We start from the raw sequence: 19,390 nt of genomic DNA on the forward strand, positions 1-19,390 counted from the left end.
TTGCACCCACCCTCCTTATATCGCTATGAAGTGACGGAGGTGTCATTCCCGCCGTTACTTTACCAGTGTTTCGCCCCATACTATAGGTGAACTATTGACCCATAACTTCCGCTATCAATCATAATAAACTTGATAGCTTATTGCGACACAATATTGACACATCTCTTCTTATATTAGAGCAAACATAAGGTGACATGCCCTCGTTTTTATTTTTAAACCCGAAAGTAGGGCTGTTAGTGTTAAACATGAGACAATTAGGCCTGTATTCTGAAGTCAGGGTTAACTTAGACCACGGTCTAACTGTGTGTTAAAATTATGGGGAGCCCAAAAAAAATGTTTAAAAAATATGTGTATATTGTATACTTCATAGTTCTGCTATTTTGTTTCATTTGCTTTCATAACAAAGAAAAATTGTTCAGTTATCATTCCCAATTTATGAACAATTTGAGCGTCATATGAGTTAATAAATTGAATGTTTACTGTTAGGGATTCGTGCACCACTTGGCTTTCCATAGTTAAACAACAACTTTAAACCAGGGTTTGATTCAAACAAGAGTTCAGAATAAGGGCCTTAGAGTACATCCAGTATATGCCATTGATATTTGCAAATGAACATTTTCTTTCTTTATGTCTTATCGATACACAATATCAGTTAATATTCCAAAAACAAACTTGAAGAAAAAAATCCATTTGGAAAATGTATGAACATGCACTCAACGAAACCAACTCCAAATAACAAATTAGTGACATTTTGCAACCATTAGGCAGATGTTGTCTTAAACGTTGAAAATCTATTGAAATTACCCATCAAATTACAACAGCTTAGAGGCCATTGTCGAAGATTGATGAACCGGGACAGCAGATTGTCCTAAGATTCGGAGCTGCCAAACAATTGCCGTTTGTCCTGGGTCCAGGACGACACTGCTGGTTTCGATTCACCCATTTTTGACAAAGACTGCTTTGTCATGAAGGGATTTTGACAATAGATTCTCAACGTTCTAAAAAGCATCTACCTCGTGTTGTGGAAACTCCCTTATAACGTCGGTCGGTCTGGGTTCCGTAACACAAAGGTTTGCAATCAATCACTAGATACCAATGACCAATCAAGATCATCGCTGCACACGCACTCTCATTGAAATACTGACCGGGAACAAATCAGTGCGGTTCTTTCATATTTGCAATTCAAGGTATGACTGTCCCACAATACTTTCTTCCATGGGTTCATTGCAGTGGCATAACGGGGGGGGGGGCACAAAATAAGTGGTTCATGACATTTGCTCCGGCGACAATTGGTCCAATGTAAATTCCACACACTGATGGAATGTCCAACTTCAACCTTGGATTCAACACTATATACCCTAGTCCTAAACCAAACATAAAACCTTATTGCAACCTTAACCCTAACCCTATATCTTAGAAAAAAATATGTTTTGAGCAATTGTCGCAGGAGCCAATGTCGTGTCACCAAAAAGTAGCAAGCGAAAACGACTCAGATCTAGAAAATATAATGAAATAAATTTAATCAATGATGATAATAATGATAACAGCTGGATTTATAAAGTGATTTTTGCCCGAGGATACAAAGCGCTGCTATTATTAACCCGGCTTTAGCTCGAGCTACCATAACCGGCGCTAAGTGCAAGCAAGAAATTACTTCTGCCGGGCACCCATTCACCTCACCTGGGTCGAGTGCAACACAGTTTGGATTAATTTCTTGCTGAAGGAAAACACACCGTGTCTACGATTCGAACCCACGACCCTCTGTTTCAAAGGCGAGAGTCAGAACCACTAGATAACGACGCAATTGGAATGGATATCTTGAACAGCTATCTCAGTATTTGTGAGAACGGAAATATTTACATGTATGTAGGTCATTTTCACAATGTAATCAGTTTTCTGATATCAAGTGACCATAGGAATTAAATGACCTATAACTATGTGAATATATGGCATGGTAGACCTAGGTTAGGTAAAAAAAAAATCCGACTTTGGAATTGGGCTTGGTACAGCCCGCTTTATGGGGAAGGTTTATAAATAGGCAAAATAAGAAACGCCTCAGAATATGAAGATCAATATTTTCTTTCCAAATAGCATTATGTCTAAGAGTAGATTCATATAAACACACAATATGGTAATAATGTAAAAAAGGTTCTCAATGCTTTACGGTTGGCAGAAAATGACAGCTGTTCTTTCATATTTTGGATAATGGGTGAATTAATTTTTTTGATAATATTTGCAAATGCATTGACATAATTCTGTAAATATTATGTATGTATGTAATGACAATTTGGGTCGTCAACTGCTAAAAATGTAGACATACCCTTGCCACATGATTTTTTTTACAATAGTCCTCAACTTCTAAGTCTTGTTTCACGTCGGTAATTCAAGGGGCGCCAACCTTTTCAAATCTCAAGTTGGATTAAATAAAGACCAACACAAAAAAACGCGAGAAACATATTAAAAAATATTAAACGAAAGTTTGGCGATATCAATCAAAGATTGAAATATTGTAATTTTTGTTTTTGTTGTTTTTTACTTAGTGAGGTCACAGATGTGCAGGTCGCTTACATATATAATTTGAAATATAGTTAACGGTCTGTTTCTGCTTGTGTTGAGGTAACTTCCGTGTACATGGTGTAGGAGCTCGGCAAAGCTGCATCAACGACAAGGTGTCAAAACTAATGGCAAAGAAAACGGTTTACGTCGTAGTTAGTCATGATAAAATTGTACATGAGACCATTATTCCATGTGTTATAATTGTAAATATGTTTTTTATTCAAACACATGACCTTGGCATTCGTTTATATTATTATTATTGCTATTTTTTCAACCAATTACTGATAAATTCTCCTTTTTTTTGGGGGGGGGGGCTTGTATTCAAACCGAATTGACGGCATGATGAACTTCTCCTTTAACATTCAATAGGCTTTTCGTATTGTTGAATAGTATTCGCCTTTCAACGAGACATAGCGTCGCCGATGTGTAAGCTAACATTTGTGAAGATGATGCATGACACTCGTTATTGACACAGACTGGCTGGAAATCGGACTTGTCAAATACTTCCATTGACGGTTGATGGAGCGAACTGGCAAGTTTTCGTCCGAGCATCCAGTTTTCTTTTCTTCTCGTTGTTTTCTTCGCAAGGCGTTTGGAGAGGAAATGTTGACATTCAATGTCATTTCCTCGATAAAGTGCGAACCTGCAGAAGTTCATAGTGCGGTCACCATACTCGTTACACACGTATAGCACACTAAAAATACGAGGTTTCAAGGGGTAAAGGAGAGAGAAAACATAATTCGACAAAGAAACACAAATCAGCATGATTATTTTGAAATGAAAATTGATTTCCATTGTCATGATAATTCAATCATGTAAAGGAGGGCTAAACATGAAATCTAAATTGTTTCTTTTATCGATGAAAATACATGTGCTCCTCTGACATTCTTCACTCTGGTCTCAATATCTCAGAGGGCATAGGTTTAGAGTTAGGATTGTAATAGAGGTTTTTTTTTTTTTTGGGGGGGGGGGGGGTTCAGAATGATATGAAGATGAGGATTGATAATTCAGTCAGTTTTGGTCTACGGGCTACGGCGGCCGTATGGCGAGTCCAAAACAACCGTTTTAACATCTTTGTGTACCAGCTACATAATAGGTGGTTTAAACACAACGAATAAAACGGTTGTTTTCGACTCGCCTTACGGCTGCGATAGGGGAAATATGACTACATCATCAGGGTTCATTGGTGGCGCAGTCACATTTACCCTTCAGCGGCCGTATGGCCAGTTGTACCAGCTATATGTTCATGACGGTTTGAATAAAAATGAATAACACGGCTGTTTTTTACTCACCGTACTGCCGCGGTATAGGGGAATTAATGTGCTTGCAGCGTTAGTTTAGAAGGTTAGGTTTTAGGTTTGGTTTTAAACGTGCATATTTTCGATCTGAGCAATTGCCGTCGGAACAAATGTTATTGAACCGTTTTATCGTAGGGGGCATTGCAAAATCTGGATACAGAATTTCATTTTTATTTCAATGGCGTTGTATTTGTGCGCCTATACAAGATAATTACCCCACCCCCTCACTAGTGGCGTAATGAGCCCCGCCCTCCCCCCCCCCCCAAAAAAAAAAAAAAAAAAAAAAATATGTGGGGGTTCAATAATGACGTTTCACGTAAAATTACGTGTCACGTAAAATTAATAAAAAGTGGCGAACGAGCGAGCAAAAATTTCGGCATCCAAGTTTGTGATATAATTTAACACCATATTCAACCCTTATCTCTTTCATTTCTTTTTTTCTTAGTCGTGAATTTTTTTTTTGCCCCCCCCCCCCCATCTGTACGGCAGTTCCCCTCACCCCTCGGACTTTATCCGCCTTTCCCTCTTTCTACCTTCTTCTTCTCCAATCCAAATCCAACACTTAAACATTTATAACATTTTCTTTCGAAAAAGAGGGACAAATATAATTTTAAAACTTAATATTCATCTACCATTACTTAGATTACATTTCCCGGAGAAAAGTGTACCCCCAACGGAGGTGTTCTGCCGACAAAATAAAGCAACTTTGTGGAATGAGTTTCGTTGTAAATGTGTTTTTGCTGTATAGAGTTACTTGCTTTTGAAAATCTCTATATTTCACATATTGGGGTCTATGCAAATCCAATCGCTTTATCATCATGTAGAGCAAACATAGAATATCCCAAGATGAGAACCAAAAAAAAAGATAATGAAAAAAATAAGAAGAAATCAGGACGGCAGAATTGATCGAGTATGACTGTATTGGTACCAGTCAAGGCCCCCCCAACATGCCCAAATGATGGTTTATATTTTGAAGCACTGTGCATGAGCGCCCCCTGCGACCCAATTCGGGAGTGTGACGTACCTTAATCCATATTTCTGTTCAAGAATAATGACAAATATATATATCCACACACTTGACTTGAAATCATGAGGATATTGTTTCATTATCATATGAAACGTCATCGGAATTCCAAGGATGTGTGTTTGTGTGGGTGTATGCGCGTGTTGCACAGTTTACAACTATTATGTTTGGAGATAATAGAATACGCAATTATTATATACTAGTAATTCAATTTGTCTTCCTCTTTTTCTTATTTTCCTCTATTCATGCGCCCCCCCCCTTCTCTCTCGTTCAACCGCTCCCTCCAACCATCTCTCTATCTATTTCTCTCCCACCCTCTCCCTCTCGGATATGTCTGACATTCAAGCCATTTTTCTTCATTTGCTTCCAGTCTTCATCCCGATCTCACGGTCATCACAAACTATCACAACTATCCAACCTGTTAATCCAATACATCGGTACTTAATAAATGATCTTTGTCGGTTTTGATATGTTCATAATGTGGTAAATGTGCAGGATGTTTCAACCAATATCCGCGACTTTTGTGGTCAACATGGTCAATATGAAGTGATTGCGTGTAATTGAATACTCTGTCAGCTATTTATTGGACATGTTAAATGCCAAACTGAAAGTGATATTGACTTTGGGTCATTTGATCACATTAATTATGATTGGCGAGAGTCCCGACTACTGAATAATTGGAGAATAGCTCACCAATTTGTCTATACATTTGCCGCTCTACACCTAAGTGCAGAGAATGCCTTTCTGGGAAGGTTTAGGCAGTGAATTGCTCGGTTCAGACACGCCAGCTTTTTCTTTAACATATCAACCTTTTTTTTTTTTTTTTGAAACAAGGCATTTTATTTTTTACCGCGATGCTAGTGGCAATACCCATACCCCCACAATCCTGCGTATATCATGTATATGCAGTAGGTCCATTGTATATGACAGAATCTGCCGTTAACCCATCGACTGTTTATAGTTTCATTTTTACACTTCAAGGGGGGGGGGGGGATAGGTTACTAACATACTACCTGTATGTCTTTTATACTTCATTTATTGAATAATAAGTCTTGAAAAGACATTATTTCATGTTGATTTCGATTGTTGATTCTGACAGTTTGCTGAGCAGACAAATGGGGCACGTCCCGGCGATAATCATAATTCACACGAACCGTGTCGACATCCGGTCTTCTATAGGGGCGTTTAACCATGGCCCGAATGAAAGATGATTTTTATTTACTTCTCGATTTAAAGGTAAAGGCCCTTTTTCTGAATTTCACTTTTTGATTTGATTGCTTGACTCTAAAAAGTTGTTAACAAATATACCACGCATATCAAACTGTAGATGTCCAGACAATGAGCACACTTGACAATGGAAATTTAAAAACCTCTCTGAGCAATATACATGTGTGTGTGTTTGATTTCTCATTAAATAATGGAAAAAAAATTATAGTAAATAAAATACGAATATACTGTAAGTAAGGATCTTCGGCTTCTAAGGATATATTCCAGAGTTACCTGATTTAAGAATACGGCTTTAGATATCCCCCCCCCCCCATTTTTTACAAGTCAGTAGGCAAGTTATTATCAAAATAATGAAGACATGATCTATGAATGGGTCTTGAAAAAAAGAATCTTGAATCAATGAATACAGAAAATATCAAACATCTTCACTGAATAGTGGGAAAAGGCCATTTGCAATTTTAGGCAATGCAGGCCTTTCATTTTTCTAACAATGTGGAACTACCGTGTAAAATTGCTTAAATCTGAATTAGTCTCTGATTTCGTCATTGGTAAATATTACCATTGATAATACATGTCAATGATATTTTAACTTTAATGTATCAAAAGCCTTTAAACGTCCGTGTTGTCATTGTTTGATTATTGAATATTGAACTTCTTTGACAGTGTGTGGTAACATCTCATTGCACATGACGGGGCCGTGCCAAAACAAGAACATTCTGGATTCTGGATTCTGAATACATTTATCAAGTTCTAACAAGCAAAATCCACCCCAACTATTAGATGATCTGAGAGAAAAATGCAAAAAATGGATTTTAAATAAGACAGTTTTTTTTATTTATTTATTATTATTCATTTTTTTTTTTTTTTATTTATTTTTTTATTTATTTATTTATTTTTTTTTTTTTTTGGGGGGGGGGTGGTTGTCCTCGGGATAAGTGGAGAGGGAGGTGACCCGTATGGGCAATTAACGGAGGGGGGGGGTAGTGTTATTCATCATAAAGCGTGCTTTCCATGGGGGTGTGATTGTGCATCGGTCCTAAGCTAGAGGGTTGTTATCCCTCAAAAGGCCGGAGGCGGGGTATACATGTAGGTTAAAATGCCCCAGTATCTTGTTTTATACGTCATGTACGTTTGTAGCAAATTTATTAATTTTTTTTTGGTTTACGTTATAAACAATCAGAAAGCACCTCTTTCGATTCATTGTGGTGATGGAAAACTTAAGTCTATCAGCTCTTTTGTTTTTCTTACCAAATAAACTTACCACAGACTGCGCCTTATTTTGAGAGAGAGAGAGAGAGCTTAAAGGTCAAGTCCACCCCAGAAAACAGTTGATTTTAATAAATAGAGAAAAATCCAACATGAATAACGCTGAAAACGTCATCAAAATCAAATTTAAAATAAGAAGTTATGACATTCTAAAGTTTTGCTTATTTTTCTTAAAACAATTCTATGCTCGATTCAGTGATATGCAAATGAGAGAGTCGATGATGTCACTCACTCACTATTTATAATGATTTTCATTCTTTGAATTATGCAATATTTCAATTTTTACGAATTTGACAATTAGGACACTCTTGCTTGACACACAAAATGTCAAAATAATGGAATTCCACGTGTTCAGGGAGGGATTAAACTTTGTTTCACATGACAATTACAAGAAAATCAAAATATTTCATATTTCATATAATAAAATACAAAATAAATATTGAGTGGGTGATGTCATCAGTCCCCTCATTTGCATACCGAACAGGATGTGCATATAAATTGTTTGAGAAATTAAGGGAAACTTTAAAATCTTCTAACTTTCTTATTTTACATCTGATTTTGATGAAATTTTCAATGTTATGCTTGTTTGATTTTTCTCGTTCTGTTCAAATCAGCTGTTTGTTGGGGGTGGACTTGTCCTTTAACCATAATTTCAGTTAAACTTAAATATGTTAAAATTCGTTGTGACATTTGCGAACTTTATTGCTCAAAAGAGAGAGGGAGAGGGGAAAAGATAAAATAACTGTGAAAAACGGTCATATTAGGTCATCTCACAGACAATAACAGATATAGCCCCATCAAGTCCAACAACCTTGAATTATTGTGAGCAACTAATTCGTGTTTACAGCTCTTGATTCGTCTGGGAGACTTCATCTGTGACAAGCTTTGAGGCGGAAACAGATGACAATGCTGGGGGTCAGACAATATGAACAATTTTTGACCAAAAGAGGTAAGGGGGAAAAGGCGCACTTTTTATAGCATCATCCCACTCACTAATCAGAGATATTAATCAACAAGAGTCGTTTCCTGTCATTGCGTTCTTTTGTAAAGTTACGTGAGATAGACATTTAATTCGGTTAAATTATTGATTGAGCCTTATTGACAGTCACGTGCGGTTATGCCTCCTATTATTCAGACGGGAGTTGTTTAGCTCTTTTCTCCCTCTGATTTTTTTTTATCAAATGCTTTATTTCAACGTTATGAAAATCACAAACTCACGACGAATTATAAAGATTGTATGGAAATGATCATGGATATCTCCTCTAACAATTGCTATATTTCATTTTATTTCACCGAAAAAAATTTGATCAGTGTGTTAAAAAAGAATGTGCTTCATCAAATTGGAAGTCTTGCTCTCGAGAACACACACACCCATATATATATATATATATATATATATATGTATATATATTTGATTTGATTTATTTATTTCCACATTCCAAAAAAAAAGCATATACAAGTGTAATCATTTTTTTCTTAGCATAACATAATAAGCAAATGATATAATTAATAACATATGCATAATATACAATCTAATTGAAATATACTTATACCTGATAAATTTCTTCTTTTTTTATTGTTTAAAAAAATAGCAGAAAAAAAATATATATACATATATCGACAGTAATACATTTTGAAATGTGGGAGACCTTCATCTTAAGCTTAGAGCTTGAAATTGATAAAGGCCTCAATATATATACATATATATATATATATATATATATATATATATATATATATATATATATATATATATATATATATATATATACCCTTGCTGCATCGTTCGTCTCAGCTCTCTCTCTCTCTCCTCCTTATAAAACCGTATAAACCTGCGTTATTTCCATTCACGTTGATATATCTATTATTTGCTGTTTATCTTCTGAAATATACATTATATATATATATATATATATATATATATATATATATATATATATATATATATGTCAATGGTTTATAATGTGTTCGATTCACATGCTATATTGAATGGTGAATTAGTTTATCCCCCCCCCCCCCTCTCTCTCTCATTCACTCTCTCTTCTACCCCTGCACGCCATCGTCTCTCTTTGTATCTTTATACGTTGCCCTGGTTCTTCCTCGATCTATCCCATCTATTAATACCACAATGGCCGTTATCCAACGGTCACACCAGTAAAAACGCTAAATTACCAATTCGTCAACTGCCAACTTGTCCACTTACTACATGGTCTACATTTATTTAGTCTAACGCATTCCGTCCATCAACATTTCGTCTAACAACCATTTGGTCCAATAACCATTTGGTCCAGTCATCACTTTGTCTAATCACCATTTCGTCTATAACCATTTCGTCTAATAACCAGTTGGTCCAATATCAACTTCATTCATTCTGCACAATTAACACTCTTAGTCCAATTTGACCAAATGGTATATCGACTAAATGACTATTGGACCAACTGGTTATTATACGAAATGGTAAGTGGACGAATTAGCAATTAGACCATGTGGATAGTGGACAAACTGATGGTTGACCAAATGATAGTAGACAAGTTGGCAATTGGACAAATTGGCATTAGACGAATCGGAAATAAACCGTGAAAACGACTCCTGCTAGACCAATGGTTATGCAATAAGACTAAACAAAATAGCTCTAATGGGTACTTGGCCTATGTCGTCGATGTGACCGTAGCATTATTTTTATCATATCGTCATACACCAGAAATATCTTATTTTTTAATCACGACTTATCTATGACACAAATTTATTTAAGACACAGAAACTGATGTAAATGTTAAGAAAGTTTGTTTTTTATTGTTATTACTTTTTATCTTTAAATTTGAAAAAAAAAATTCCAAAAGGTACAAATATTTACAAACAATGATGCAAATAGGCATTCCACAGTCAAATTTATTAATCCATATTGTATATTAAACGTGGTCAAAGAAAAACAATATTTACAAGTTAGTAAATTTAAATCCTTAACTACATTTTGGCTTATGATTAATTGCTAATAATGTTATGCATGAATTATGTTTTCTATCTCAAATGGTTCTCAATTTTGCTTCTGTAAATCAAATTTGATTAAATAATGGTTTCCGGGTTTTAAAATCCGCATATTCGAAGGAAATATGAGAAACACAAAGCGATTTATTTAATTATATTCCAAATACAAATTCCAAATTCCAATTACACTCCATTTTAACCCGTGCAGCGAATTTATTAATCAATCTTTAAAAAAATCACTTTATTCAAACATGTTGAGATAACAAATAATTTCATCGTGTGGTTATTAGGAAATTCACATTATTTGACAAATGCAGTTAAGTTGAATCAACACTAAATAAGAGAAAGCCATCTTGCAAGACGTGCTTGATTATTAACTATCACCGGATAATAGTTATTAAATAATTACGATATCAAAACTCAGGGTACACAGTAGTACAAATTCGGAGGGCAGAAAGAATACACATTGAATACATAAATTGCACTGGGACGGTAAAGCAACCTAATAATAATGGTTCTTGCTATTATTTTATGAATGAGAGAGAAGACGGGGAGGAAGGACTTAAAAATAAAATGAAAATAAAAAATAAATATGAAAAAAGGGAAACCACCATTATGGATTGTTTGAAAGATACTTGCTCAATTGAGTAAAGAATCAAAGTCAATGATTAAGAATTAATAAATCTAAAAACGAAAACAAATTTTAGGAAAACGTTGGGCCCCAAACATCATACTTTGCATAGGTTTTGTCTTCGACCTATCGTATCTTGAATTATTGCCAACTTGTAAATGAAACATAAATATGTCAAACATACGATTATTGGATTGCTTATGATGCATGAATTAAGTCAATACTGTAATAAAAATGGATATATCCTACATGTTATAACAAGAAAGAAAAAAAAGGCAAGTTATACATTTTTTTAAGCACCTAATGCGTATCAAGGTATGGTCTCATAAAAAACAGCAATTAACCAATGCGATCATTGCATTGTCGTTAATAAACACAATTAAAATCTTTGAGCGAGGGCCGTGGCTTCTATAAGGAATACATTAATTTTATTTCATCAAAGGCTTTTATAGGTAACCGTTTCGGACACGGTTCAGATAATCGTTTCGAATACGGCTCGATAACCGTGGCGACGGCTGAACAAAACGCAGGCAAGATTTTGATATTTGGCAAAATAATGGTCAATCTATCCCCTGAATTGTCACTTTCTTCGAATTATCTTAGCAAATTACAAAATAATTTCGTCAATATTTGAGTTCCTTTCGATATTTGCCAAGCTGAAGTAATGTATCTGACATAGAACCGGCTGTTTAAACCAATCCACAAACGTAATAACTTTTCGTAAGCAGGTTTATTATATTATGTAGAAGTTGGTAACCATGTAATATTTGCATGATTTGACTGTCTATGCTTTTAACAAAGATATGTTATGATATTTCCGATTGGCACTCCACCGGTAAAAAAAATACATATACCACATGTATCAAACAATATAATTTACATGGACAAATTTAACCAAGGTGAATCACGGGTACGTAACATTAAAATAAAAATGGTCATGTAAGTTTCCCCATTCACTTTTAAGTATTCCAAATTATCAACCCAAGTCCCCTGATTTGATGAAATCATTAAGACCAGCAGCATCAGGTGTTTCGAAGGGGTCAGTCTGTCATTGTTATGGAATGGAATAACCACTTTATTGTTATCGAATACTGTATATACATTCATACAAAATAATTTGAAGACATAGCACGTGTTTTAGATCTCCGCGATCAATTCTGATGGGGACATCCCAAATTAGAGCATTATTGGAAGACGGTTTGGCAAAATAAGTAATGCACTCATATTCAACCTACAGGTAAGGCACTGAGGGTACATGACATCGAGTCGCAACACATACAGAAAATAATATAATATTTTCAAGGAAGTGCTCTTAATGAATATAATACGAAATAATCATAACAATAAGTACTTTTCATTTTGACTCAATGGTTTAGTTGGCCATGAGCTCCGTTTCTGCATCAACAATCAATCAAATTAGAGCATACGAGGGAACCGTGGAAGAGTCATTTAGTATTAAACATAACAATTAATGAATTTATACTGAAAACAATCACCCCTTAACCGTAAGACTTTTTCAACAAAACTGAGATTGTTGTCATACGATGTACATGTATATTTCATCTACACAAAAAATAAATAAAGCAAATGAAAATGACTTCCCGGCACAACCCCAAACATAACAATAGGAATTATAATCTAACGATAAATTCTTAAAGTTCACACTACTAATAATCTTCCTATTTAATTCATTCCACTCTATACAGTATTCACATCATTGACTTAAGGATATAACGATGTATCTAGATAAGTCAATGTCCTTTAGTTTTTCTTTCTTTTCACACATTTTATATACCTTTCGTGATCATAAAGAAGGCACGTGCAGACATTATTTTTTGCCGTTTTCCAAGTTTTGATATAGCTTTTCCTCATGATTCTCACAATTTCCATTCAACTTTGTAAGATATTAGTGTTTGCTTCATTTGAAAAAAAAATGAGCGAGTACAACATCATCTTTGATGAGATAGCAAGTTTGGCATGTTGCACAGTTACCTGTTTAGTTAGTGGTTACTTTGACGTTTCCAAACATGGCGGTCTACGGTTAGGCGTGGAATTGCCTGGGGAAAGTTTTTGTTCTGTTTTTCCTGTCCTCACAGTCAGCAGACCGTTGTTGGGCGACCCTGGCCAGGTTTTTCGTTGTCTCTTCTCCATATTGCCGCATCAACCAACAAATTGAAAGGACTGCTTGGGGGTTGAACCAAGTGTGCAGTGGCAGGAACGCGGAGGGCGTCTTCTGGAAATGCGCGTACGTGTGCTTTGTGCATGGCGAGGGTGTCAACTTCGTGTTTCAGAGACATGTTAAGTTTCAGAGACAAGTCCAGTGGTGATTTACGGTCGCTAAGTTTCGATTTTGGCAATGCCTGTTGGTATTCTCTTGAGTATAGAAAAGGAATGTAGGGATGTGAAGGCGGAAGGGTAGGAGAGTGGCGAGCATTTAATAATGGACTCGAGTGGTATTTGCTTGCTTCATGCAGCCTCAGATGGTGCATCATATCAGTTGGAAGATCACGAAGGTAAGTAGGGACACTTCCCCCCATTGGGAACTCGTAGGGGCTGGATGACATCGACATTTTTCGAGCGACTGGCGAGGGGGTCCTGCAATCGTTGCAACCACTATCGGATTCACCTTCAGAGCTGATGTCAGCGGCGTTGGAATCATTGTCGTGGAAATTGGAGCTCACGGTATCCATAGCACAGTCAGTTGAGGATACAGAGGAAACTGCGGAATCATCGCTCTTCTCGCTATTGCTTCTTTCGCGACCCTCGCATCTATCGGACGAGGAACTCTTGCTGGTTTTACGGCTAATGGTAAACTTGTCAGGGTCTCGTCCTTCACGCCGGATCATCTCAGGGAGGATGCGCCTTCGAGCGTTTATGAACCAATTGCAAACCTGAAGAAGCGTGAGGTTGGCCATGCGAGAGAGATACAGCTTCTCCTGGTCATTCGGGTATGCGTTGTAGCGATGCTCGTATAGCCATGCCTTAAGGATGTTGACAGCTTCCTTTGGAAGATTTCCACGACGTTTCTTTGGTGGGGCACTGCTGGTTGACAAAACACGCTTCTCTCCGTTCGGACGGAATTTCTTGTGGACGAAGCCATCAAAATCGGATTCTGCTTTCATTGTGACTGGGGCTGTATCTGAAAGACATAATAAATAAAAGAGGGTGATTTAGACTTCAGTTGGAATCCATATTAAAACATACTTAGAAGTGAATAGCAACCGCCACTACTTGCTTACCTCGATACCTCTATAAACTCATGAATCTTATACACACTCTTCTCTTGAGGTGGGTAATGTACTCTGTCACCCCATAAAATTGAAAAGCTGCCAAATTTATTAACAATTTTTACTAACTCTTCAAGCAGTCAAGGACTAGTAGACAACTTCATAAGACCTGACAGGATCTGCAAATGGTGTGGTTTAACAGCGTCACAACATCGCGGTAACTCGATGTCACGTCTCAGGGATAGGAGTCTACCGACAGGACATATCTGGATTAGTTTCGTGACATCAGACCCTGGCCCAGAATAAATCAAATTCATTGTCATGATGACAGCGCAGAATCTCGTTTGAGGATCATGGGTTCCTCCGAAGTGACATGGAAAGGAAAGGGGAACTGTCTCTATCCGGAAAGAGGCCTGTTCGGGCTCTCAACACCAAGACGTGAATCACTGCTCCAAATTCATGTGACTTCCAGTCAATGGCAGATGGCTGCTTGACTTACTACGTTCCTGACATATGTGAGCTAATCCACGCTATTACCATCATCCAGGAACCCCTGGAAAAAAAGTGAGCTGAGTACAACAAATTGCCGCCTCCTGAAAGAGAAGTTACAAAAATAGTTCCCTTGAAGAAAAACTACACCCATTGCGTACTGCAGGTCTTCTGTTTACCCTTACATTAAATATGAGTAATGTAGTTGGAAACAAATACAATATTATTCATTTTGTCTTTACATATTTACAAGCCAAATTCCAAATCGCTATTTTTCGAAAGAGAGTTTCACCATCACTGTGAGATAAGGCAAATACCATGTTTTTTTAAATATCATTGCCATGGTAATGATGATGATGATTACATGAAAACCATAATTCGCAGAGTCTGTATAAATTTATTCCAATGTATTTCACACAGCATTTGAAATGGTCACGATCAAAAAAGATATCATTCGTAAGCTTGATCACATGCATTGCTACTATTAGCGTTCACGATTATTAGTAGTGTCACACCTTGCCTTACGAAATAAATTTCTACACTAACTGCCGGTACTGTCAATCATCAGATGGGGGTTCGTAAGTGGCACCATAAACATTTTCATTCTGGTAACATGTCCGTGCTCGAAAGAGAAATAGGAGGGGAGTTCAAAATTAATCACTCCGCCCCAAAAGAAATCAGGTGAAACATTATGTTAGGCTGCTAATCCTCCAACAACCCCATTTTACACGCGACATGTCTTCGTCACTCTACAAACTTCTAGAGATCCTTTTAACATTCTTAGTATTTGGTGCCAAGATCTTCCGCGGCAGTCACGCCGATTCAAGGGCACCGAGGTCCTAAAAAGTACAATTCAAACCAAAGGGCGTAGATACCATTTTTTTCTTCTTCCGCTTAACCTTTGCCTTTGCTATTAGTCGTGACTTTCATTAAAAAAAAACCACACGAGTCATAATGGTTGCATCATAACCACATGTAACGTCACAAACGATTACCATGCGATAGGTCCAATCTTTCCCTATCAAAAGACCTTCTTCGTGTTCTTGTAAATCTGTCAGGGAGTTATGTACTCAAAATGGGAGTGGAAAGAGCGCGCGCGCACCTGGCATCCCGGAGCAGACTGCTGTGACATATGGGGGCTCTCATACCTAGCCACCTGGTGCAATGAAGTTGTGTCATTCGATAAATTAGCCTCGGAAGAAAAGCTGTCTTCGAAGTTCAAAGGAGATTACAGTCTCTTGCCGTATGAAGCTTTGTTACCCTTATGAAATGGTATCACGCTTCCTATAATATCATACCCAATTAAATATGTATATCATCCTATTGTTACTTTAACGAAACTCATACAACGTTAGAAACTATGTGGAGCATCGCCAAAACAAGACAATTGCATTCCGGGCGCCAGAATTTCATAGAACGTCAACTAATCAGGTAAAATTTGATAGCGCAGATAATTATATGGTCGGAATCTCGGAGTAAGCGAGTAAGTGCATGTAAAATAATGATCTCACATGATTTACTCTTGCCAATTATGACATGACATACGTCATGACTGTTTCGGTTCCATTAATGTAATCATTCCCCATCAGTCCTCTCAATGTGTGTGCCTTCCGCTTTGCGCGTCTCCAGCTGCCGCAAGAGTGCATTAACAAGATATAGCATCATAGATCCATTAATAAAGAAACCTAACCTGGATCCTGTTTTTAAGACAATTAATAATGGCATGTTCTAAACATTCAACCGCTCGACTGAATGGCGAAGTTTAGAAACCATTTCCCCCTATATTTCCGTCTTTCTCACGAGTCGTCAAAGTCTGCCCTCCCTACCTTCTGTAGTTTCACTTTTGTTTTAGATTGGGATATTTACATGGATAAAAATTGAAATTCAACAATCGCAAATATGGCAAATGACAATGCAGTAACAATTAATTGTGCATCGTGCGATTTTAATTGTGCATCGTGCGATATGCAGGTGTTGTAATATTGCATATTGCTACTGGAGAGAGCATATTTAATTACCCTCAACACACTAAAACTAGACCCGAAACAAACCTCCAATTAAAGCGCAGATCCACGGGAAATCATTGTTCGACCTACAGGATCTATTGCGACAATATTATCATCACGAACATGTTAGATTTACCATGAACCTTTGATCTCTTAATCAGATTTTACTATCACAAAATCAAAATAATTTAACAATAAATGAGTTTACCCAGTTTTCATTTCCCTATATATCCTGAATTTCGTAGATCCCATATTTTGTTGCTTCTTATAGGGACCATCAAGATCCAGTTCAAAGGATCATGAGTACAGTGATTTTCCATGTGATTTTTACATTTTGCGGATACCGGGTTGCGCAGAAAGTTTAACGTAACAAAATAATCGGATATGTTCCAAATTTGAAAGTGGTCGGAAGTGGACATCATACATGGTACTTAAATTAAATGCCTAAAAAGATGCCTGGAAAAGTCGATCCGCAGCAGGTTAATTGTTAAGGCCCTTTCGTTATCATGGTTAATTTCATGGTACGACTCTACACGAATGACTCTGTATAAACACCGAAAATTGGCACTCAATCTTAGATTTACAAATACCATGACAGGCCGACGAGGAAATATGATGGCATTTCCAAAAACAAGTACACGCATCATCATTTAATCACTGGCCTACATCCGTTTCTTGCCCTTTGAAATTTGAACTTGAAATATTTCTTTATAAAACCGCCCATGTTTGTACACCCTCTCGAAATGGGGGCTGTTGCCAAACCAAATATTGAGCACAGTACAAGGGGGGGGGGGGCATACGATCACCGTCTGTGGATATTGAAGTTGTGGATTTGAGTCCCATCAATTTGTTGCACAGGAATGCATTACTGCTTGCCATTGTTTTTGTCTGTTTTGCTTGGGTATTACCAATGAGGGTTTATAAGAATAACTTAAGAGCCTACTCATGTCAACTTAAACTGACGAAATGAGGCTAAAATCAGTACCAATTGAATGATTGAGGGAGTGCTGCTATGTTGGACGAACCCATTACGCCAGCAGGATGCGGACACATGAAACCACTGACCACTAATTAAGTATTAAAACAACTGTTAAAACTTCCTGCAGAGCGCCCTCACATGAGGGCGCGATGACCACGATGACCTTAAACTCATCATCGGCTCGATAATATTACATGATTGGTTGTCCCGCTTAACATCCAGGGGCCACGTAAATATTTCTTGGCACGGCTATTAGTCCAGAAATCCCCACAACCTGTACTTGTCACATGGTTGGTGCGTAATGTAAATGCAAACCCATCTCGACTATTGTTTAGGTGGGATTAGAGATCACCTTGAGCTTTTGCAGTGGATGAATCCTGTTGTGACCGCGACAGAGCATTGCTCATCACTCGTTTGCCATCGTTAAAGGTACGCTCAATTAAAGGAATCATTTAGACATAATGCTTTAAAGTTAACTTGTAAAATCAACGTATTAATGATTGTTTTAATTATACTCTTTTTTTTGCACTTCATCAGTACTGCTGTTAAGCCAGAGGTGGTTTTGTATATAGTCCCTCTTAGAATACAGGTAAATCCCTGCTGATAGGACTAACCTGCCAACTGTCTAGTCTCCTACCAACATAAACCAACCATTCAGGTGATGCTTTTAAGTCATTACATTATCTCTTCTTTCTTTTTCTCTGAAGCGTCATGAGTGATGAATAACAATCAAATACATAAGTCGTTTCCTGTTCTTATATTACGCCATTTATAATGACATTAAAACGTCAGTAGAAATATTTGTTTTCGCAGAATGGTTCAGGGTGGCTGAACCGGCGAGTCAGAAACCTCCACATGACCCTTCTAACCCATGCAAGCATGAACTGATATTCAAGTTCAGCGGAGTGAAATGACAGAAAAGGGGTATGGTCGTAGAAGTGTGAGAGACCCCTTGCCGTTTGCCTGTTTGCAGTGAGTAGAGGGTGCAGCGAGTAGCACCTTTGGGAAGTGACAGAAGATCGTCCCTCAGCTTGACAAAGCTTTCAAAGTTCAGAATATAAGGTTGACCTGTATCCCCACCACCATCATAGCTAGTTCTCTCATTATACAGACCGACCTTAGTAAGATTCATATCCTATGCTATTTGTGTTTCGCTTTTATCCAATATACCTGATATAACGGGTCCCTAGACGGTCACATGCTCAATTATCTTCAGGGATTCCTCCGCAATGAAAGGTTGGAAACCGATCAAGATCTACTCGGACGGTCCCGGTATTGGCACGGTTGGACAATGGCCGGGTGACAGGGTGGCCGAGTCGGCCTTTGTTCTTCGACATGGGGAGTCGAGTTTTATAGGCCATTCTACTTTCCAACAGCACCCATCGGTCTTATCAAGGAACCTTAGAAGATAATACGACACAGATTCCCTGTCAATGTAATGTAATACGGGCCTGGTATGACAGATAGATCACGTCCTTCAGGCTCAGTCATGAAAAGAAAAAAAAATGCTTTCTGAATTTGTTCTCACCGATTATTTCGCCATGTGAATAGAACTATTGTACAAATATTCTTTGGCCGAGACTAAAAACGATGTTAATCGTTGAATGATTGTTCCGGTTTTTTTCCTAAAAAACAAAGCTTTAATGGTGTAATGACTCCATGTCATGGCTAAGCGTTTGAAACTCCCTTTTTAGGGGCAGGA

At 37.3% G+C, this 19,390-nt stretch overlaps 1 protein-coding gene across 1 annotated transcript; it reads right to left on the bottom strand.

Annotated features, from left to right (window-relative positions):
- Window positions 1-10,242: 10,242 nt before the first annotated feature.
- LOC129280706 (uncharacterized) lies at window positions 10,243-15,770 on the bottom strand. The gene has a single exon (XM_064111873.1). The coding sequence runs from the start codon at window positions 14,107-14,109 to the stop codon at window positions 13,084-13,086; it is 1,026 nt and encodes a 341-aa protein (XP_063967943.1). The 5' UTR covers window positions 14,110-15,770; the 3' UTR covers window positions 10,243-13,083.
- Between the last annotated feature and the right edge of the window lie 3,620 nt (window positions 15,771-19,390).

The sequence above is a fragment of the Lytechinus pictus genome, chromosome 17, assembly GCF_037042905.1.
Source record: "Lytechinus pictus isolate F3 Inbred chromosome 17, Lp3.0, whole genome shotgun sequence".
NCBI lineage: Eukaryota > Metazoa > Echinodermata > Echinoidea > Temnopleuroida > Toxopneustidae > Lytechinus > Lytechinus pictus.

What these genes read in the sequence shown, in the direction of transcription:
- LOC129280706 (XM_064111873.1), bottom strand. Translation starts at nt 14,109, where the DNA reads ATGAAAGCAGAATCCGATTTTGATGGCTTCGTCCACAAGAAATTCCGT.